The sequence below is a fragment of the Anser anser genome (genome assembly GCF_964211835.1).
Source record: "Anser anser genome assembly, chromosome: 1".
Taxonomy (NCBI): Eukaryota; Metazoa; Chordata; class Aves; order Anseriformes; family Anatidae; genus Anser; species Anser anser.
Window position 1 is genome coordinate 29,797,254 of NC_139720.1, and position 23,255 is coordinate 29,820,508.

The window sequence follows — 23,255 nt, forward strand, 5'->3', positions numbered from 1 at the left end:
CAGTGCAGTCTTGACCACAGTGATACTTTTTGTCATAAATTAGCTAGTGCGTGTTCTTACATGATTGTTACCAAAACTGCAGAATGTGCTTTTTATTAAGTAGCTGTGCTGCACATCTATATAAATCCGGAACGGCCGCTGTCCAGACAGCAGGCCTGTACCTACACCGTTCCCTCACCAGTGCCGGTGCCAGCTTCTGCCATCAGCCATGAAGCAGCTTACTGGAGGGCTCTCTCTCACCTGAAGGTTGACACAGCTATTGTTGGTACATGTGTCAAACAGCTGAGATTCAGACAGTACATGCTACTTTACGTAACCTCACCCAGCCTGCCAGAATCTGCCTGTACGGCTGTGGCCTGCACAGGTCTGTGGATGGTTGTAGCAGGGGAAGGAAAGCTCCTGAAATGAGCCTGGTGTCTGAATCCCATCTGGCTGTTGGTGAAGCTACCCGAGTCCCTCTCTTGCCTTGCCCAAGTCCCAGAGGATCAGTCCATCACATCACGCTGAAGTAATGCTTCAGCGTATGCTTGAGGGATGTAGGCCCTGTGAAGGGCCACAAGCAGGATCTTGGGTCTGAATGTAAAGAGGGCAGTGGGGCATGACACAAGATCTAGGGGAACATGGTTGTGGGGTATTGAAGGGCACAGAGGCTCAGTTTCATGCCTGAGGACACTGAGTCCTTGATGTAGTGTGGACATGGGAAGTTGGGTGGTGCTCCAGGAACCTGCCACGTGAACGCTGTCAGAGCGCTGCATCCTGCAGTCCCCTCAGCAGGGCTGCCAGACGCCCACAAGCTGCTCTCTCAGTCCTCCTCAATCTGTAACGCCAGGGTGGATAAACACAGTGTGAACAGACACTGACATTTTTCTAAGGTACAACACAGAAAACAGACGACAAGAAGGATTTTTTTTTCCATTGTACAGTGGAAGTTTTAAGATTTGAGGAAATTAAGACAGTAAAAACAATACAGACTTAAGTGTAAAATATATGATAATACTTTCTGATGGGAGGCACCAGCACTACAGGTGTAGGATAGACTCCTATTTTTCTATTAGGTCAACTGGCCTGTGAGATTCAGTAACTAGACTCAGAAGAAATAACACCTGAACCCATTTTATGACAGACAAAACATGGGTGTGAAGACCTGCAGGCAATCAGGGTATGACCAGTGTTGCAAACCACGCTGCCCTACCAAGCCACACAGAACAACTCTCAGTAGGTGAACCAGGACCAGCAAAGGCAAGAAACGTACATGTGTAAGAATATGTTCTTTTTAGGTTGCAAGCTATTTATAATGCTTGCCAGAGACAATGCTAAAGTAAAGCCAGCAGCAAACTCTCATGGGTAGACACCTTCACACACAGCACTGTTTCAAAACGTGAGACCACCACTTCCCAGGGGACGAAGCTGTCTCTCTCCCTACCTCTTGGTTGAAGGTATTGAACACAATTATTTTTCTCTCTAGTGAAAAAGGAGTATGTGGGGGAGGACTGAGCATTGAACAACAGAAAGTTCTTAAATTGTCTTGGTCTTCAAAAGCAGCCTATTTTCAAACTATCTGAGAGTGCTCAGATGTACTATTACATTTCATGTAAATGCAGCTAATTCCTTAACTTAAATGAGTTAGTGAAAGGGCTGCTGTTTTGTGCTCATATTTTAACACTTATTAAGTTTTGATTAAGGCTTCCCTGGATACTAATTGTTAATGAAATTTGAGGAATTGCAAATGGCTTCACAAATCTCCTAATCTGATGAAACAGGCAAGGAATAATACAAAGGGTAAAAAGCCTCAGCATCCTGCTCTCATCAGAGTATTATGGGAAACATGTAAATAAAGAAAACAAATCAGTGCCCAGTTCACACTTCATCAACTGCCTAACAACTTGCAACCAGTTAATTACACACTTTTAAAAGCCATGTACAGGAGAAATGATTCAGAAATAAGCTACTATAATGAGAAAGGACAGTACAGAAATACTGATTCCACTAAGGGAATTTTAACCCCTTAAATATGACAATGCTGAAAGACTGTACTGTATGGATTAGCTGGTTTACAAATGACATATAATAACCACTAATTTACAGTGATTTCTCCTTCACTAGTGTATTGCTACTAAGGATGTTGTGTAATCTCTTCTCTGCAATTAAAAACAAGATAAGGATTTACACATTGCATGTAAGAACTGAATACTGATAATGAAGACTGCAAAATGCTAATTAATATGAGGTCGAGTTACTTTCACATTTCTGAATACATAGGACTCATGTAGCCCTTAATCCAGGAGCGTTGTAGCTCAGTACATCCAGTTTTGCTATGGCTACTAGCAGAACATGAGCTTCGTACAGACTCTGCAAACCCTCAGAAATTGTTGGGCTTTGCTGAGCTTGCTTTATCATGCCTGAAACTCTGTTTTAGTTTGCTTTTTAGAACAATTTTCTAATGATCAGGAGGTTATTGTCTAATATGTTTTAATTTTGTGAAATTTTGTATGTGTGTTATACAACGATAATTTTTGTATGGACAGTGGTTACAAGCAGTTCCTTGTTAGACTGAAATATTTATGACCCTAACACAATAAGGCAACGCAGAGGAATAAAGTCATGGTGTGACAGGAGTGGGGGAAGGCACAACATGACACTGGAAACTCCAGGGCTATAAACATCAGCAGGCAGTTAAAAATACACTGACCTGGCAGCTGGGGAAAGCCAGCTCTAGGGGTGGCAGAGAACGCAAAGACACCCGGCAAAATCAAGCAAATGACCTAAGTACCCACAGAAGCAACAGAAGGGTGAGCATAGCACTGTGGACAGAGGGAGGCGGATGTTAGGAAGTTTGTATAAGAATTTTAACTGTATTATTATGTTTTTTATTCCTGTAATAAGACTGTTTTCTTCTTGTTGTACATATTAGATCTGGACTGATAGTTCTTTGATTAGCCTGTCAAGGTTTTATGTACACTGCTGATAAACTCTTGAGTTTGCAAATCAGGTTTGCTTCCTTTTTTTCCTGTGACAAGAATCTGAGGGCAACAACCATTCCTTAGGAAAAGTCAACACACCGAAGCTGACTGTGGTAATTTTTTTTTATCTATTTTATGCCCTTCAGAGATTATGTCTGTTTCACTGGCCATACTAAGGATTTCAGGAATAATTTTCCTGTATTTTAACTCCTCTCTTTTTCCCCAGTGCAGAGTTTTATGCTCTGCTGCCTGCCTGACCAATTGGAAGCAAAATCTACTTTATTCTGATCAGTTTTTGTTTCAGTAGGCATGAGGCATAACAGAAACAATGTGCAACAGTCAAAAGAGTATCAACATTAAGGAACAGGAAGGTAATTTTGTTTGTCCGTAAGTCGCTATGTAAGAGCTTTCATACAGTCTAATAATCAACTTCAAAGACAACCCAGGTATATGCATAGGTATTAACATCAGTCAGGAAGTTTCGGCCTGTGCTCCTGCTGGTATTTGGTAAAAACGGCCCTCAGCTAGGTCTGGAAACCTGACACAAGTAGGGTTGTGCTTCCCCTCCCATGGCAGACAACTTGCATGCCTCCACACCTGAGCGGTCATCCAGATGTGTTCAGAAAATGCTGAGGGGCTTCTAAAATATTTTACCTGATTTCTTTGCAACATCCACACTTGAATGACATTAATTCTGTCCTAGGGGGATCCTATGTCCTACAAAGACAGCTGTGTTATATACACGTGGGTAAGTAACTCCCACAGAATAAAAACTTGCAGCAAAGAAGTGTTTTGAGGAGGAGAAAATAAAATAGAAGCAGTGTGTAAGTCCTTATCACAAGCCATTATCAGAATCCAGAGACTAGCAAGCCTTACGTGCTTAGTAATGTAATAAAATGGAAATGTTTAATAATAAAATAATACTTAAAGGTTTATGGCCACTTTTTTATTTTTTTATTTTTTTTTATTTCCCCAGTACATTTGTAGGCTTAAGATTTTATTATCCTCTTTTGTGCCACAGCATACTTGCCCCTGGGCCACAGGTCTTTCAAACTCTAGGTGGATGACAGAAAGCCTTTATCAGCAATAGGCATTTAAGTATCAGGCATCTTGATCTTGTGCCTCCAATGATCGTGTATCAGGGCCAGGGGATCGCCCTGTAACCCAGATCAGGAAATGAGATAAGAAACACACACGCTTCAGCCCACTTAAGTTCAGTGATCCAGTTTGCTGCATGGTCCCCCAAAGCAGCTGTATTAGCATGAATATGGGATGACTGGAGCCACACCACAGGTGTTTATCTATGTGTTTATCCAGCCCAGTCTGTCCTCCAACACATACCTCTTCAGAACAGCGTACTCAGTCCTATTCAAAGATTCATTACTTTACTATATGGAGGAAGATAAACAGGCCTTAAATTCCCGACTGATAGATGTATTTTCAGTACAGTACTTGGTTATAACTCAGAGGGTCTACATACCTTCTACTGACTTTCCATGCTCTTAAAATGCAAAATGAAATAAACTAGGAGAAACAGAATTTGTTACATGTGTTTTTAGCATAAAGCCATACTCTTGCTGCAGTCTGCTTAGATTCTTTTAAATGTATACTGTGGTACAAAAGTTTCAGGAATTGCCAAGAATGATTTAATGCTACTCTCAACTGAAAAGCAATAGAAGAGTTGATTGAAAAGGGCATTCTTTATATTTTTTTCAGCCACTGATATATCAAAGCATGGAAGTATCAAAACATTTTCAGTAGTTATGTGTTACACTTGAAAGCAAAATAAACTATTCTCTACTTGCAGGTAGCGATATAACTGCAGTAGTGTAGTCCTGAGCTAAACAAAACAAAGGAGACAAGGTAGGAATATCTATTAAAAAAAATCTGTAAATAAATAAATAAAATAATTTGAACATTTGTAATGCATCATTTGCAGCCAGTAACTTTACTATCAGCTTTGAGAGATATAATTTTATTTGCACATAACTGTTAAATAAGAATGGCTATTTTCTGCTCATTGTTTAGTACATGTATATCAAAACGAAGAAAGCTGCCAATAAGTCATCATTTGATCAAGAGGCGTACAGCAAAAAAATCTTTAATCAGTATTTAAAAATTGTCATAGAGTCATAGAATCATCTAGGTTGGAAAAGAATTTCAAGATTGTCAAGTTCAAGTATAAACTTGACATACCACAGCCTCAAATTTGGTTCATGAACAAGTATTCTATGGTGTTGTCTTCTGTGATAATTTTGGGTTGATTCCTGTCTCAAAAAACGTGGAAAGACTATTTCACATGTTCAAAAAAACACGATCTGACTACAGATAACTATGCATTCATACTTTCACAACTGACCTCCAAAGTCAAGGTAATTTTGATTGTAAATACAAACAATTTTATACTCAAATTAAAACAATGACATGATTTTAATAATAAATTACAAGTAAGACAGCACAGTTAGACAAAGGTATAATCTTACATTACTTCTAAGAACAGCCTGAATAGTAGTAGCATCTCCTAGCATCCATGCTATGGATTCTCTGAGCCAGAGGCAGTTTGGGTGTTTAATATTAACCCTTAGTGGATTTTCTCCACCACAAATTTGCCCATTTTCTCTTGAAGGTAAGTGAACTGTCCTGTCCTAGACCATAGTGGCACCTGCAGTTGTTTTGGTAGGTGATAAAAATACCCCCACATCCTACATTTCTGAGTGAAATCACAAACGCCAGTATTGGTGTTAGGAAAAAACAACCCTAATTTTTAAACACTGGACAATACAGCCGTTTAGTGAATGATAATGCACAGAACATGTGGTTGCCATCAGTCAACGTGAAACTGGTACACACCAGGAGGAACACCAACTAAACAAAAAAAAAATATTTTTTCCGGGTGGATTATAACATGTGATACATTCACGTTTATAACTAAATGATATTTAAAAACTCTAGTGCTACATGTTAATATTCAAATTGGTTTATTTTATCTGACTGGCAAAAACCAGATGCAACTTTCAAGTATTTTAATCTCCACATTCACCGAAGGGATTCATGACCGCTGTTAACAGTGGCCTGAAGTCTTCCTGGACTCAGGCGAACTGCAAGTAGACTTAAAAATGAACACCAGACAACACACTGTGGTATTTTCTTCTCAGAAATGAGCAGTCAGGCAGAGGGTCGGCCCCCTCTCACAGATAACTAGCAATAGGACTAGAGGGAATGGCCTCAAGCTGCACCAGGGGAGGTTCAGGTTGGAAATGAGGAGACATTTCTTCTCAGAAAGAGCAGTCAGGCATTGGGACGGGTTGCCCAGGGAGGTGGTGGCGTCACTGTCCCTGGGGGTTTTACGGAAAGTTTGGACATGGTGCTTAGGGACATGGTTTAGTGAGTGACATTGGTAGTAGGGGGACGATTGGACCAGACGATCTTGGTGGTCTTTTCCAGCCTTAATGATTCTGTGAGTCGATGATTTTACACCGTGCCGTATGACCGCACCACCGCCACAGCCCGACCGCCATTTTGTTAGAGCGCGGCGTCGCCCCTTCTCCCCCTCCACCCCCCCGCCCCCTCCCGCAGCGCCCGGCCCCGCCGCGGTGACCACGTGACCGCGGCGGGCGAGAGGCGGAGCGGCGCGACGTAAGCGGGAAGGGCTCGGGGCCCGGCGGGGCGGGAGGGAGGAAGCGGCGGGGGAACGGCGGAGGGAGGGGGCAGTCGGGGAGGGGAGGGGGGAGCGGGGAGAGGGGGGCTGAGGCAGGCGGGGGCGGCGGCGAGCGCGCGGCCGCGGCGAGCACGCGCGCGGCTCGCGCCAGGCGCTCGACTCCGCCCCGCCCCGCCCCGCGCCGCCCAACGGCCGCTCAGCGGCCGTTGGGCGGCGCGGGGCGGGGCGGGGCGGGCCCCTGAGGGGGTTAAAGCGCTTCGGGTCCTTTTTTCGTGTTCTTTGTGGTTGGGGTGGCTGGGTGCTGTTCTTCGGTCCTGGGTTGGGTGTTGTTCCCTCTCGACACGCTCTGCAGTCAGACACTTGAGTCAGCTTCACTGTTATTTTTTACACGCTGCACAGAACAGTGAGGAGGTTGAGAAGTTAGGAGGAAATTCTTAACTCGAGGGGGGGATGAGGCACTGGAACAGGTTGGCCAGAGGTGCTGTGGTTGCCCCATCCCTGGAGGTGTTCAAGGCCTGCGTGGCCAAAGCCCTGAGCAACCTGATCCAGTGGGTGGCATCCCTGCCTATGGCAGGGGTTTGAAACTGGACAATCTCTGAGGTCCCTTCCAGCCCAAGCCGTTCTACGATTCTACGATCTATTTGTCCTGTAAGGACTACAGTTAATAACGGCTCTCTCCTGATTGAGGGGCTTCCCTGTTACCATCCATGCTGAACATCTGAGAGAGATTATTTTGGTTTATACTCTCTACTGTAACATCACTTAAAGCAGCGGCTTTTCCACGCTTGGTGCTTGTCCACTCGATTCTTTGCTTAATGCTTCCCTGTATGGAGACCACAGTACTTCTTCACAGAATCACAGAATCATCTAGGTTGGAAGAGACCTCCAAGATCACCTAGTCCAACCTCTGACCTAACACTAACAAGTCCTCCACTAAACCATGTCACTAAGCTCTACATCTAAACATCTAAAGATCTCCAGGGACGGTGACCCAACCACTTCCCTGGGCAGCCTATTCCAATGCCTAACAACCCTTTCAATAAAGAATTCCTTCTTGTAGCTAAAGAGACTGAGCCAGTTACTAGAAATGTCTCCATGATGTTCTTAATCCTTTTTAAGTAAAATTAAGTTTTTTGGAAGTCAATGGGAAGCATAGATAGAAAAACAGCAGAACACCAAGTAGACTCTAACCTCATAATATCTTTTTAATTAGCCAATATTTCATTGTGATTTTTTTTCTTATCTTGCTCTTAAATTGAACTGGAATTAATTCATTACATTGAGATACTGAAAAAAAAATGAAGCTGGTGGTCTAGGAAAGCTGCTTCACCTCTCTTCAGATAAATTTCTTGTACCGTTGGTTTTTTTCCCCCCTTCTCTCTCCAGTATGTGTGCATGTACATATAAGTATTTGTTCCTTGTTAAGTTGTTATCCACAACTCAACACTACAGTTAGGAAAGAAAAAAGCTATTGATTGTCAACAGAAGATAAGTTGAAGGGAAGATCTCTCAGGGATTTAAAATAAATGATTTTTTTAACTTAAACTATTTCTCAGAGTTTGGAATTAGACTTTTTTTTTTTCTTCCAGTGTGCAGTTTTATAACTGAATCCACATGCATTTTCCAGAAATATAACAGTTTTAACCACTGTGACTGGGAGATTTCTATGATTTCTGTTCATTTCTTTTACTTTAAAATTACAGATTCTTCTGTGTAACTTTCAATAGGTTACCAAAAGAAATTTGCTCCCCAAATTGCTGGGAAGGAGCTATGCACTTTATGTAATAGTGGGTGGTAACCAGATCCTAGAGAATGGTATTTGATTGTGCTGAACAATAGTTTTAAGATTTAAATAGGTTTCACAATCACAGCTTAAATTTTATGTTGAGGTACCTGTAATTTGACCATTGTTCCCCAGATACCAACTCTTTCTGAAATACCTGGATCTTATGCTTTGCTTTTAGTTCAGCTTCTTATTAGTGACCCAAACCTGCGTTTTTCTATTAATTAATATTATAACATTTTCAGAGTTTTTTTTTATCCTCATTGAAATCTCTGCAAGAAGAACCAAATCTTAGTTCCTGTGTGTTAGAGTTCTTCCTGTTGCAATTAACACTTGAAAAAGAGTCATTGAAGTTCTAGATCCGTGCTGAAAAATGTAAATTTTAGAGTTCATATTGTATTACAAAGATCGGACAAGCTGAAGCCCCAAAATCCCTGTTATAAACCTAAAACCAGTATCAGTCAGTGTAGAACGAACACTCTTAGTTTTACATAAGTGTGGCAATCTTCTGTTTATTTTTTCCAGCTAAATTTTTAGTCCTTGAAGATGAGAAATATGATTCCATTTCATGTATTAAGAGAAAAATACCAATTGCCGTTGCCTGGGATGTACCCTGCGAGTCCTGAACTGCTAGAAAAAGGCATATATTGGGTTGTATAAATAATATGCTACTCTTTCTATGGAAGGGTTTTAGTATTATTTATTTTTTAAACTGGTATTTTCCTGAACTGTTATTTAGAGTCCTACATGAAAGGGGGAACAACCCATTGGATAACTTTTCTTTAGCTTTGTAAAAGTTACTGATTTATGCTAGAAATAAATTAATCTGCAAATACTAAAAGAAATTTTTGATTTTCTACTGTAGCTAAGCTGTAGGATGCTTCTGTTCATTTTTCAGTAAAATGATTAATCATGTCTTCCTCAAACTATTTGTCTTTAGCTGTGCTCTTAGTTTTACAGAGCTGAGAAATTTAGCCGGGAGCTGAACTTGTCATAAATCCCAGGCTCAAAACCAATATGGTGGTGTAAGGTTACTACAGAGCACACAAAATACCCTCTTAGAAAGCCCCACAGTGACCTCTAATGTTCAAGGATAAAACCCGAGTTGTTGAAATAAAGGAAGTTATTTTTCAAAGGCATAATTTTGCATGTTAGTTTGTACATTTAGTTTATTAATGTGCCACAGGCAGTAGATAGTGGTTGCTAGGTTTCATGGAAATAGTAGATTTTGGAGTCAGTTCTAATTCCTGCCTGTTTTGAGCAAATAAACAGGCGGCTTTCTTTGTAGAAGTTGTGGGACTGAAAATGAAAAATATCATTCAAATACTAAACAAGTTCTCTCTATTCTTTCTTTTGGAATTATTTACTCGTACTATATTAAATATTGTCATTTATTATTTTGTCCTTACATACCCAATACATACTTGTGTCGTTTAAAGATTCGTAGCTTAGAAGCTTGTTTCTTATGTTTACTCATTTTGCATTCAGCTAGAAGAAACTTCCCTGTTTTGTGTACTAAACTTACTTGTTCTTAATCCAAATAGAAAAACCTTGTTCACATTTTTTTTTCTTTTCTTTCTTTTTTTTTTTTTTGCCTAGAGTTTGATTGAGAAAGACCACAACTAACTACAGTGGCAGCTTCGTGGTACTTGAAAGAATACATAGATAAATGTGCAAATGAATTAAAAATCAAAGGTTATGTTATTATTTACTGTAAATATAATCTAGAAATTTACTCTGTTCAGAAGCAGCACCTCATTTATGCAGTCTTCCTGAGACCAAAACATAGCGGCAGCTGGTAGTTGTTTGCAAAGGGTGCTTCAAATCAATTTATAAAATTCACTTGTTTTGCATGCATTGAATCTTTAAGCTGAAAGGCAACACAGAACTTTCAGGTGCAAGAAGATAAATGCTTTTTATGTTGATCACTTAAACGCGTTCCAAAACTGAAGCAATTCAGTACTTTCCTCTATGTGGGATATATATGAATGATTATTAGTTTCTTTGAAGAGACAGAAACACAAATAAAAGCAGTAACTGTATTTTTCAGGTTAGACCAGCTGGTACTCTGCCAGTCGCCTGTGGGATAGTTCTTGAAGACTTTGCATTACAGCTGAAGTTCAAATGCTCTGAAAAGATCTGGTTTATAAAAATTACTGATCATGTTTTAGTATCACAATGACAATAGAAGAGTGATCGCATTAGTGTTCTTTTTCTTGGTTGCTTACACGTGCAAAACCAAATCCTGAGAAACTTGTCAGATGTGAGAGGTGACTGATTACTCCCCATTCTGAACTAATTACTGCTTGAATTGCTGTAATTGGCATCTACAGTTACATATTCTTCCACTTTTGCTTTGTATTTCAAGAATAAAATGTTTTCATTGGAAATACACAGTTGTTCATGACGGTAAAATTCATGTCCTTGACGCATACAACTAATTAGTAAGAATAAGCTATTTATTTCCAGTCACAAACAACATGTGGATTGAGCCTCTGTACGAGATAGATCCCAGTGATGGGATATGGTAGTAATATTAGCTCGAAGGAATACTCAGTTCCACAATAAACTGATTTTTTCCCCCATTAATAATTCTGTGACAGATCAGGTTGTTAATTGTTGTGCTTTAAGCTTTTTTGTTTTGATGTGGCTTATAAGCTGAAAGGTCATTGTGTTGGTTTGTCTTCGTCTGCTTCAGGAACTTCTATGGATGTTATTACCTCTAAGAAGATTACTAAACCTGATTTTTACTGTTGCTTTTCTGCACTGTGGTGTAATGGAAAAAGTTCTTCATAATTCACAGTGATGGGAACTATCACATGAATATTCTTAGATTAAGCTTTAATTAAAACTAAGGCATAAGTAAATGGTATATAGTGGAATTAAAGCTAACAAACTCTGCTGTTACATATTTGGAACATTTGCAGGGCAGAACGGTAACAAAAGTAGAGCAGTAGTGCTGCCTGAGGGCACGCTTCTGGGCTCTTTTACTGACGTGCTGAAAGTTGCATATTCCTCAGGCTGCTTAACTTAGCCTGTGCATAAGTTTTGCTCCTGTTTCCAGTTGTGCCTTGACTTGTTTTTGATGGGGCTATTATGGGCATGTAACCTGAAGATAAGGGGAACTTTCTTTGCAGTTGAAAGAAAAATCTAGAACCGAGTTGGCTGGTGAGTTTAGTTGAACAGTGTCGGTATGGTACAAGTCCACAGAACCTCTGTCACTGCTTCAGACGGCTTAAAGGCCTTAAACAGTTAAGTGCGTTTCTGTCCAATCTCTGTATTACATTTGGTGTCAGTCCGCAGTTATGAGCTAACTCCTCAGTTCAGTGGATATTTGGGTTTAGTTTCCTACATAACCTTCAGGGAAGAACCTTTTAAGTGCCTGGTTTCTGCCGGGCAGGAAGGTAACTGGGATTTGATTATTCTCAACTTCTTTCTCTTCTGGCTGCCTAGACTTGGGCTATTGTCAAAGTTCTGCTTTGGATACTAAACGTTAGCTATCGTCTGCAAGTGGCTCTTACGGTCACCCGACCATACCTGGTTATAAGTTTATTACATTTTCTGTGGCTGCATCTCTACCGAAGAGTAATGGAGCAGTCACTTCCCTGAGGTGTTGCATTTCCCACGTTGTAATAGAGCAGTATTCTTTAATGACTGTCATGCCTGTGTGCCAAGGGAACACAGGGAGGTTATTAATATGGCGGAGGTATGCTGCTGAAAACCTGTAAGGAGAGCATGAGTACATTAATAGATTAGAAATGTCACCATTACGGTGGAATAATACCAGGATGGAGTAGTCTTTAATAAAGGATAAATGAGAGCTCCTTCTGGAAGGAGACATTATTTTTAAATGAAAACTTTACATAGACTAATCTGTGTTGATTCTTCCGTAGCAGTCATCACCATTTTGTCTCTGTGCATCAGCCTGTACTTGGATAAATTTATATGAATTAAATTAGTTTACTATAAAGCATGCATACCCTCCCCCTTACAAAAATTACTGTAGTGTAAAAGTTACCGAAATGTGTGACAAATGGGAAATGAGTGTCAGGCTGCATGGCACTATTACGCTGGCCTTGTTTCGGGAAAGACTGCAGAAGAGGCACATGTGAAAAAGGTCACACAAATTCTGATACTGAGCAGCATCCTATTCATTATGGTTGTTAAACTAGGTGTAGCCTTGTCGTCAAGTTGTACCAGTCTTGCTTAAAACAAGAGCTCTTGTTTCTTGCTGAATTTTGTATTTCATAGAATGGAGCAGAATTTGGCTCGTGTGCTGGTACGTTGTTACAGCAGTCTGCCTTGTTTTCAAACCATATATACCTGGATATATGTCATTGGTTTGTAGAAAAATACTTGCCAAGGCAGGAAAGTTGGTTATTTCAGTGGAACCTGGAGTTACAGTACTATATACTGTACAGTTACTCATTCCTGAACGAGATTAAATAGGTCGTTTCATACTAACATAGTCTTGGCTGGGTAGTTGTTTTGCATACAGGTTGTAATTCCTTCCTTCCTGTTTCTCACATACGTTCTTGTAGAAACACTTCAGGGGCCAATTTCTTTCCTTTGTGGATGACTGCTAATGCCTTGTTTTTACAGCTATGTTTCCTATCATACTTCTGTGGGTAATTTTTAAGTACTTAGATTTGCAAATATATTGTAACCTGGGGCTTTCTGAATATTACTTGATGACTTTCTGCAGGCTGTTTGATAAACAGTGTCTTCTAATGTGCAGGCAAGTATAAGAAAAATAAACATTTTATACATAGAGAGCTATCTAAATAGCATCTCGGCTCCATATGTTGTAGTACTCACGAGAGGCTCATTATAATCCCTGGACCTTTTGTGCACCAAATACTTCAGTCCAGATAATGCTGTGCTCCATCTGCCTTAATCTCTGAGCTGCACAATGTGAAATTCTTAATGCTTTGACCTGCTGTATGCTGGCATTTTTGATCTTGGATTTTTCTTGTCCGTGTTGCCATTTCAAACAAGTTTTCAAGGTTGATACTTTGAAGTTTGCCAGTTCTATTGAATTACTCAGTTATTATTTTTTTTCCTAAAACGCGTGTAATTTATAAACAGTGTAAAGTGTATTCATCTGTAAAATATTTTTCTGTGTTTTGCTTGTTTGTTTCTTTTACACCATCTTTTAAGTGTTAGGATTTGTTAATTTTATTCAAGGTGTCGCTGACTGGGCAGAGATCCAGAAATATGTGTTGATGAACTTATTGAGAGTCCTTCATTTATTTTATTTATTTATTTATTTTTAAGCAAAGAGTCCTTTGCTTGCTCCATTGGCATACATGTAAACTTGCTAAGTATTTAGCTGTTAGCTTAGAACAGACACAGCACTGGATTTCAGAATTTCACTCTGGAACTGTGATGCTCATAAAATCTACAGTTAGTTTAGAAATCTTTTAAATTTTACATACAATGAGTTCACTCAATATCATTAAATAATGGTAGTTCACAGAGGTATTTCTTACCCTTCTGGTAAGAACTTTTTATTGTATAGAAGGACTTAAGGTTAAAGACAGATTTCTTTATAAGTAATTCTTCTCAAACTATTGAAATGTGCATGCATATATTTATTATGTTTGGGAAGAGGGACTTGTACAGTAGAGTAATCTACAGGTTTGCTCAGTTTGTGTCCAGGAGAAAGCTGTCCTTTCCTGTGGGGTATGGGGAGCCAGGAAACTTCTAGAATGTGGTGCATGAGTAGAAATGATGGATTTATCTATGACAGTATAAAAGGTAAAGCCAGTGGTTTGCTCAGTTGTGCAAGGAAAGAAGAGGAAAGGAAGGAAGAAAGGAAGAAAGGAAGAAATTCCTCAGCTTTTGCTGGCTTTGGTGGCTTTGAAAATCAGTTGCCTGCAGGGGTGGTGTTGGTGTTTGGCTGTGCCTTGTAATGCTGTGTATGTCCAAACCCACAAAAGTAGGACCTGAGGTCCCGGTTTTGCCCGGAGCTGCCTAATACTCCTGATATTTCCATGGCCAAGTGATGTACCGAGAACACAGCATTTTATCATACCTTTTTTAACCTGGTTGCTAGATTGTGTGTCGCTGTTAATTGGCTTGTAGCTCCAAGAGCATATGGTCGGTCTCCCGTGGATTGCCTGGCCAATTACTTTTCTTCAGATATTGGAATTTTCTGTAGATACCAGCATGGGTCTTTTGCAAGAAAATTACAGCAAGATCTGTGGATGGATTTGGTAAAAGGGATGGGGTCAACATTTATACTTCACTATTCATGAAAATAGGTTGGACTATGAGGAATTTAATGAGTAAGTTTGTCTAATTTCTTAAAGTTTGCAAAAAAAAATCCTAATTTAGTCATATTCTGTTACATTTGTCAAACGGAGTCTTTAAACTCAAAGAGCAACTGTGCATAGAAAGTGGAGGAGACTGTTGTGGGCAATGTCCAAAAATTGCGTTTTGAGACTACCATTTCTGTAAGAGTCGAGAGGTCTGAGATACAGGAGACCTCGCAGTCGAGGAGTACGTTCCAGACAAAACTGGAGAAGTGAGGTTCAGATTCAGGGGACTGAGGGAAGGGTGTTAAGGTGCATGAGATGGTATAGGTTGTTAAACAGTAGACAAAAAGCTGATTCCTAGGGCTTCTCTTTTTATGTGGAATACTTCTAAAGGTAAATCCGTGCTGATTGAGGCAATAGTATCTTTTGATCGATTGGTTCCAGTAATGAGTTCTTACACAGTAAGATGGAAATAAAGCTTTTTAACGCTTGTTTTAAATTGGTGAGTTTTTTGTTCTGTTTCACATCCTATTCCAGATTCTTTGTGAAAGCTGTTGATGCAAATTGGATTATTTTTTTAAATGAAATGTACAGGAAGAAAATATAATTGTATTACAAACATTAAATATATTTACTCTTTTTACTAAGTAGGCTTCAGTTGTGTGCAAAAGTTATAGGTGGTGGTGAAATATTTCCACATTTAAGAAAAAAAAAAGTAAAAAGGGATTAAAAACCTTGTGAAGGTGAATGCCAGAATTGATGGTAAAGATGTTCCAGTCTTTTTGAAGATAGATCTTGTCATTGCAAAGCTATTAATATCCATAAAGAATTCAAGTGAAGAATATGCTGACGGTATATTTTGTAGAACTGGGTTTCCTCTCGTAATTGTAATGCATTATAGAATTAAGTAGCCATATCTGTGACAGAAATACTGCTTTCAGTATTATTTCATCAGAGTTATTTGAGGTTGTGCTTTGCATACAAATAGTTCATCACCTCCATATTTTTGAAAATGCAACAACAAAAAAATATTGTGGAAGTCTGAATATACTGTTAAGAGCATTGAAACAAACTGTATTTTTGTTGAAAAATAATTCTTTGTCCTTGAATATAAACATACTGAAGGACTTGAAAGTTCAGGGCAGAGTCTGTTCTCATCTTCTATTCCTCTCTGCCAGAGTTACGACGTGATAGAAGGAGCAGGGACTTCGCAAACTGATTTTGTACAGGCTCCACCAGGTACTCATTAGACAGAAACAAAGGTTTAAATTGGATTTGCCAATAGGAGAAGAACTGTATTTCTTATAATACACTACTTAGGAATCTTGTCTTTCTGCTAAAAGAAGTTTATTGAATTGAACTTCTGGGGCTGCTCAAGCACTTCTCCATGCAGTAGTGTTCAGGCATTGTCTCCCGCATGGCTTCCGCAGCCTAACAGTCTGTCGCACCCTCTTCTCGAACTGAGAGGTTAATTAACATCACGTCAACGAGTGAGATCTTAAAAAAAAAAAAATCCTGAAGTTTGACAGCTTTGTAAATTACGCTGCAGGATCTCACCTTTTTAGATCATTTCTTGCCAAGGCCACCCAGGTCATGACCAAGCCGCCAGGAGGGCCTGCTGCGGCGGAGCTGGGAGCGCGGGCTGCTTGGTGGCTGGCCGGTGGGCAGGCGAGGAAATGGCGGTTCCGTAAAGTAGGCTTGCACCTTTGCAGCAGTACCCAAGTGACGATTCAAACTGGTGTTTGCAGTTACCACAAGGGTAGAAATGACACACGACTTGTGCGTGTGAGACTATTTAATAAAGAACTGCTAATGTATTGTAAATGGTCAGCTTTTCGTTTACATAACACAATCTATCTTTTGGGCTCATGAATTTATAACTACTAGTTTATGGGGAGAAAATTACTTACGGCATTTTAGTTTTGAACTCCAGTTGAATGTTCTGAAATAGGTTATTACCATATAGCTGATACATCTATCTGTATTTTTTTTCAGAAATACATAGTTGAATTTTGTGTGGTTATATCAGTTTGCTTCTTGTTTAGCTGAATTGTTATCCAGGCATTTTTATCAAGTACTGCCGCTAGCAGAGGATCACTAGAAATGGTCAAATTATGTAAAGGGTAAATGTCAAGTATCACATTTTCTTCTGTACAGTTGACTTTTAAATTTTGATGAATATTTCTGTTCTTTTTCATTCTTATGTGTACATTCATTTTTTCACTGTGGATATTGAGATAACAGTATAACAGATAAGAAATCTGTTCTTAACTCCTCCTCACTCCAATGATATAGACAATATTATTACTTAAAAATTGCTTCATAATGACTTTTTTTCCCTGTTTTTTTTTAATCTTTTTCAGATTATGGCACAGGCTCAAGGTTTTGGGAGAAGATACATTAAAGCCTTCTTTAAAGGTTTCTTTGTTGCTGTTCCCGTGACAGTGACTTTCCTAGATAGAGTTGCCTGTGTAGCAAGAGTGGAAGGAGCATCCATGCAGGTATGGTTGAAAATATCTTTCGTGTGTCTTGAAGTTATAAACTGGCTGTCCACTGACAACAGCAAAATGGAAGAAAATCTTTTTTCTCAGTTGTTACCAAGTGATCACAATTATAGTATGGAATAGTTGAATTTTTAGTTTGTTACACAACCAATTTTGTGATATGAAAATAAAAGCTTTTGAGAACAAAACTTCCTAAAATTCTATGTAAAAGCAAAATATATAGATAAGTAGTGGTAAAAGTGTTGGTTTTTATCCTCCTAGTCATTTAGAAATCAAGATTTCTTTTTTTTTGAGCATTACCTTTTGTCTTGATGCACTACTTTGATGACTCACAAAGAAGCTTTTTTTTATTTGTTTTATTTGCTGTATTATAATAATTGCAGGGCTCAAGGCAAAACCACTTCTGGCCATAGGTGCTCTTCCTATAGAACAAATGTAGCACTGTTTCAGTGAAGTATGCTGCAAATGGCATTAACCTAATATTAATACCCATGCTTATTAGGGAATAAATATCCCTTAACTTTTTTTACTTTGCTTATACAGGATACTTATACGTTGGTGTAAGCATATCAATACAAATATGTTTATAATGTTTGAAAGATATATACTCTTGATAATGAACAGCTACTTTGCTTCCTGTTATTAGGACTTGAAAAATATATGTTGTAATGTAGTTAGCCAATTTTTATATTGTTACCTTGCTTTCTAAATCATATGCCCTGTATACTGCAGTGCATCACTACTGATAATTATAATGTATTTTGTTTTAATATCGTAACATTCCAATTAGCAGAGACTAAAGATTTGATTCATGGATGCTGAGCTCTCTTTTCTGATTATCAGAGTAAGTTCAGAACCTTGAAGACAGGTTATATAAGAATCAAGACCAACTGTTGGAGTTTGAAGTGTACAACATTCACTCAGGCAAAACTTGGTTTAGAGCCTGGGCTTGACTGATTTGTGTTTAATGCCACAGAAAAGCCTAGGGTGGGCTGGAGGGTGGCATAGTGCCTTTTGCAGTAGCCTGTACCCTGGTGTTCAACTTCTGTCAAGAAATTTCAGCTAGTCTGGAAGGCAGCTCTCACCTCAAGAACGGGGACTGAAGTAAAATAATCATGCTCCAGTAATTCTACAGTCCAAGAACAGAAGTTAGATGTAACATGCATTATTTTTCCCTTTTCATAAGCGTTATTCTGAGTATCATTGATGACCAATCAAATATGTGAAAGTCTCAGGACAGCTTACAGTTGCAGAGCCAGAAATTTGCTCTAGAAATGAGTAGAGGAATGGGAAAACAGGAAAAACAGTTTCATTCTCGGTTCATTTAATTTAATTTCATTTTTTTCTTTTTTCTTTTTTTCTGTCTGTCTCTGGCATAATATTCTATTTCCCAACCATTCTTGTTGGGATAGTTTTAACTCAGTAGCTGGAAAGAAATGTTCTAAATTTCCCTAGTCCACAAGCCTTTTGAATGCATCTGGTCAAGACCTCAGTTTTATGTTTCCATTTGAAGTCAAAGTCTCAAGTGTTAGGGAACACTCTGGTATTGTTCTGGAGTGTTGTTTCTGTGCTCATGTGAAAGGGCATATAGTTAACTGTCATTTATCTTTGGAAAATGTGAAAAACACTACAGTTATGCGCTTAGATTTATCCAACCTAACAAAAAAGGGTATGCAGTCTTCATAGTGGCAAGGGAAAGTGATATGTATTCAATTTACTAATTTTAATGGCATTTCAGTGTCTGTAAAATTCCCTTTCTGGTTTTATTCTGGACTGTAGCAGTGAGGTAGAAGTTTGTTTTAAACTAACATGATTCTGCGTGCATGGATGTTTTCAGACTACAAAAAATCTTCCTGGTGCTTTTAATAAGATACTAATTTCCTTGCCAAGATTTATTAGACACCTAAGTAGGTCTGGCAGGAACATAATTATAAGGAACACATCCCTCTTTTGCAGAATAGCTTGAAGGAGTACAGGTCATTGCTTTGGAATTCTATCTGTTTACAGTGTTCCCTGAAGAGTGATCTATGTTGAATGTAACTGGCAGCTTACGGGTAGGAGGGAGGGTGAAGCCCAGTCAGCATGTAGTCATATATCCATCAACTGCATGTTTCCAATGATACTGTATTGTCTCACTGTGAAGATATCGTGATACGATTTCCAACAATTTGATTTGTAACAGTCCTCTAAAATATCTAGCTGACTTTGTGTTCTCATTGTTGTTGCTCCTGCTGAGTCTGAAATTAAAAGTTCTGACAAGAAGCAGGGAATAAATCTCTCACTCTCTCCTGCTTTGTCCCCTTTCAGTTTTTGTTTGGACCAGCCATACTGCTGCTTCATAGTTATTGATATTGGTAGTTGGTAGTACTTTTTCACATTCTGGCAAGCACACTGCATTGAGGTTCTAATTAAAGTACATATTTTATGATTTATTCCCAATCAATTAAGACAACCATGCATTTCATTTTCTCAAGCTGGTTCAGTGTTTCTACAGCATAATTCTTTCACTTGTGCTACTACAGTGTATATGAGTATTAACTTTGAAGTATAGGGAATAATACTAAAGTATTGAAGGTTATAATTTCAGCGTTTTTAGTTGCTTCATTGCCTTCTTTTTTCTTTCCAAAATTACTGTTTTTTTAATCCTCACGTGAGGTGTTCTCAGTTGCTTAGAATTTTACAGATTGATGTTCTCATCTAGCATTGCTTTAATAGCGGGTTTTAAGTGAATTACAGCCTTGAACATAAGTGACACAAATAATTGGTATTATGATTTCTTAATTCAATGTTGTGGATTTTTTGGGACTACTCTTGTAATGCTGGTTGTGTACTTCAACATGTTTTGTCTTGTGTTACATTGCTTGTCTGGTATTATGAACTTCTCATATATAATGGTGTGGAAAAAGCAAACCCTTATGGATATATAAATTCTTAAATTCATTAAATCAAATGGACTGTTTTCAAGTGAGATGAAAGATGACAGTTTATGTGCGGCTCTACATGGATGTTTCTGTCACAAACAGTTCAATACGAAGAATTAGAGCAAGTTGCCTGACCAGTGATCTCTGACAAAGCCCAGTTGTTTCAGCAGCAAATATTATGTTCAGTGCCATTATGCATAATGGCAGTTGTAATTATTCTGTTGCAGTTTCTCCTAACATTATTAGGATTACTGTACGTAAGCCTGGAAGCTTATGTGAATATTCTTTCTGTTCCCCAGGCTAAAAGCAAATAAGTTGTGACCTTCTGGTATTCACTAGTAGCATAATAACTATCAAGTTAATCATTATTTATAGTAAAAGGGCATGCTTTTACCCTGTTACTTACAGAACCTCATGTCCTGTGAGGCTTCATCATATGGCTGGGGATCTCAATTTGCATGCTTTTAGCTTTAGATTAGCTGGTAATTGGAAAGAGCGAATGTTTTGTGACTTCTGCACCATAGTTCTAAATTAAGACCTATGTGTCTCATTTGTAGTAAGCTGTTATGCCAAGAACTTGGGTAAACAAGTTATAATGCTTCAAGCTCCAGAAAGAAAGAAGCCCCTCTATTACTTTGTTTCTTATAAAAGTAAAGAGCTCTCGTGAGTCTGTTGACTGCTTTTTCAGAAATTGTATTTTTGTTTTGCTAGATCTGAGATCCTACTAGCAGTAAAAATGTTGAGGAGAACAAGTTGTCTCTTATACTTTATATTATTTACCTTAGAGAGAAACATTTACTGAATGATTTGAATGATTTTTTACAGAAGATTGTATTGTTGATATAAAGTGAAAGTTGTCTCCTGGTTTTTCTTTCATACCTTCTTCTACCGAAATATTTTTGTATTTGTATGCCTGCATTTTGAATACGTTAGTGTTACTATGTGAGAAAGAAAAAAAAAATCCACGTTGTCATATTTCTCTCAGATATAAATCTAGTAAGTCAGGAATTGGATATCCACTCTGTAAATCAAAACTATGAGTGATGTATTGTTAAAAACAGAAAGCCATATGGCATTCCATTTAGAGTGCTTTGAGTTAAAAGGATTATGAAATACCTAACTGTATTTAAGCTGTGAAACATTTCCTTTGTTTAAATACAGAAAACAGTAGGAGTTGACTAGGGCAATGCTGTAACTACATGGTGTGTTTGTCTGTAAGATGAAATTGATACAATTTTTGTTGCAAGGACAAGTTTATGAACATTCATGCAAATCTTTGCTATGTATTAGCTGTGAAATACATTAGCTTTTGGATTAAAATTACCATTTGCCTTGACCTTCTCTTTCTGCCTTTTAAGGTAAATACTGCAGTTTATTTTGTGGGAATATACCATATGCATGATTCTCACTTTTTTAGATTAGCCTCTTTGTCTAATGTTTAATACAGTTGTTAGCTTCTGGACCAAAGAATGCCTTCTTTTGGTTAAATAAGTACAATTATGAAATGTTTGTGAATTTTTATGTAAAAATACTATTATTTTGTTGAAGATGCTTGCCGTAAAATTGGAAAATCATTTTGGAAATTCCTTATTAAAATAATAATAACCCACTATCTGCATCTGGTTTTCATTTTACTGGCTCTTGCAATGAATAGACTCCACTAAATAAAATAATGATGAATTTTAATGTCCTTACAGTAAGGACATTAACATTAATTTATGTTAATGTCCTTACAATAATGTCCTTACGCTGTAAGGCAAACACTGAAAACCTCTTCTATAAAAATATCAAATTTCAGCAAATATTGTCACTGTCATGTCAATAAATGAGGAGCTGTGTAGTCTCAATACTTTGTCAGATTTGGTGCTGCATGGGGCTATAATCATAGGATCATAGAATATCCAGAGCTGGAAGGGACCCACGAGGATCATCAAGTCCAACTCATAGCTCCATACAGGTCTGCCCAAAAATTCAGACCATATGACTGAGAGCACAGTCCAACTGCTTCTTAAACTCTGACAGGCTTGCTGCCGTTATTACATCCCTGGGGAGCCTGTTCCAGTAATTTGCTTTATTAAATATTTCAAATAGCTCTAGAGTCTAAATTAGAGACCATTGCTGGCCAGTGTGAATACAACATAATTTTATTTGCAGAGTCTTAGAAAGCATATTGAAAAATATGCTGCCAACAAACTTTAGTCTGGATTACTGTTATATACTTTCTGTGTAGTAAAAGAATTATATGTATTGTAATAATCCCTAAAACATCAATGAAGACAGTACTAATATTGGCTGCTTACTTCCTCTACTGTTTCTGATGGGTTAACTCAGAACCAGGGTTAATCAGGTACCATAGTTTTGTACTGCATCATACAAAATAATTGTGTATGGTTCTGAATATCTCCTCATACTCATTGCTAATTACTTATTCAATGGTTTTTAACTGTTGAGGTTAGTCAGTAGACTCATTTCAATGTATATTCCTGTGAAAGTTCATGCTTCTTTGGATCCTGTTATGGAAGGCCCCCATTTAGTGGTATATGCTGTAGATGTAGGGTTTTTGTTTCGTTTTGGTTTTGTTTTTGTTTTCTTTCCTTTGCAAAGAGCATTGAGATTAGTATTGTTGCAAGTATGTATGTCGTTTTTGGTGTATTATCCTTGTATAAACAGTAAAATGCCTGCAGAAAGTCTGTAATTTCTGGGAATTGGCAGTCTCGGTTCTCATTCGTTTGTAATCTTAGATGATAGGCAGCAAAGGCAAACACAATTTTTCATGAAGCTCATCAAAAATATGTATTCTATGTAATTTAATTTGCATATAGTAGTGCATCGAAAGATGTGAACTACTTTTTACCATAAATTTATGACATTTAACATAGCATTTAGTAAAGAAATATATTTACTAGAATAAAACAGATTCTTGGTCCTTTTAAAGTAATTGGGTATGGTTTTACTGTTTCTAATGGCTTCAGGATTTGACCTAGTGATAGTATGAGAGTTAGATGGAGGATTCATAGAGGCAGTGTAGATTAAATCTGTTCTTTTGCTCTCCCTAAGCCTTCTTTGAATCCTGGGGGAAGACAAGCATCTGATGTAGTGCTCTTAAACCACTGGAGCATTCGAAATTATGATGTACAACGTGGGGACATTGTGTCATTGGTGTAAGTAA

The 23,255-nt window shown here is 38.2% G+C and overlaps 1 protein-coding gene across 6 annotated transcripts in view; it reads left to right on the forward strand.

Moving 5' to 3' along the window:
• The first annotated feature begins 6,509 nt into the window (after positions 1–6,509).
• Positions 6,510–23,255, forward strand: part of IMMP2L (inner mitochondrial membrane peptidase subunit 2) — a 464,509-nt gene continuing 447,763 nt past the window's right edge. For 5 of the 6 annotated variants that reach the window (XM_083800913.1, XM_083800915.1, XM_083800916.1 and 2 more), the window contains exons 1-3: positions 6,510–6,596; positions 17,025–17,162; positions 23,144–23,247. In XM_083800913.1, coding sequence (XP_083657039.1) covers positions 17,028–17,162; positions 23,144–23,247 — 239 coding nt within the window. In that variant the 5' untranslated portion in view covers positions 6,510–6,596; positions 17,025–17,027. Of the gene's footprint in view, positions 6,597–15,771; positions 15,901–17,024; positions 17,163–23,143; positions 23,248–23,255 lie in introns of those variants that run through there. The other variant, XM_083800914.1, reaches the window with a different exon arrangement.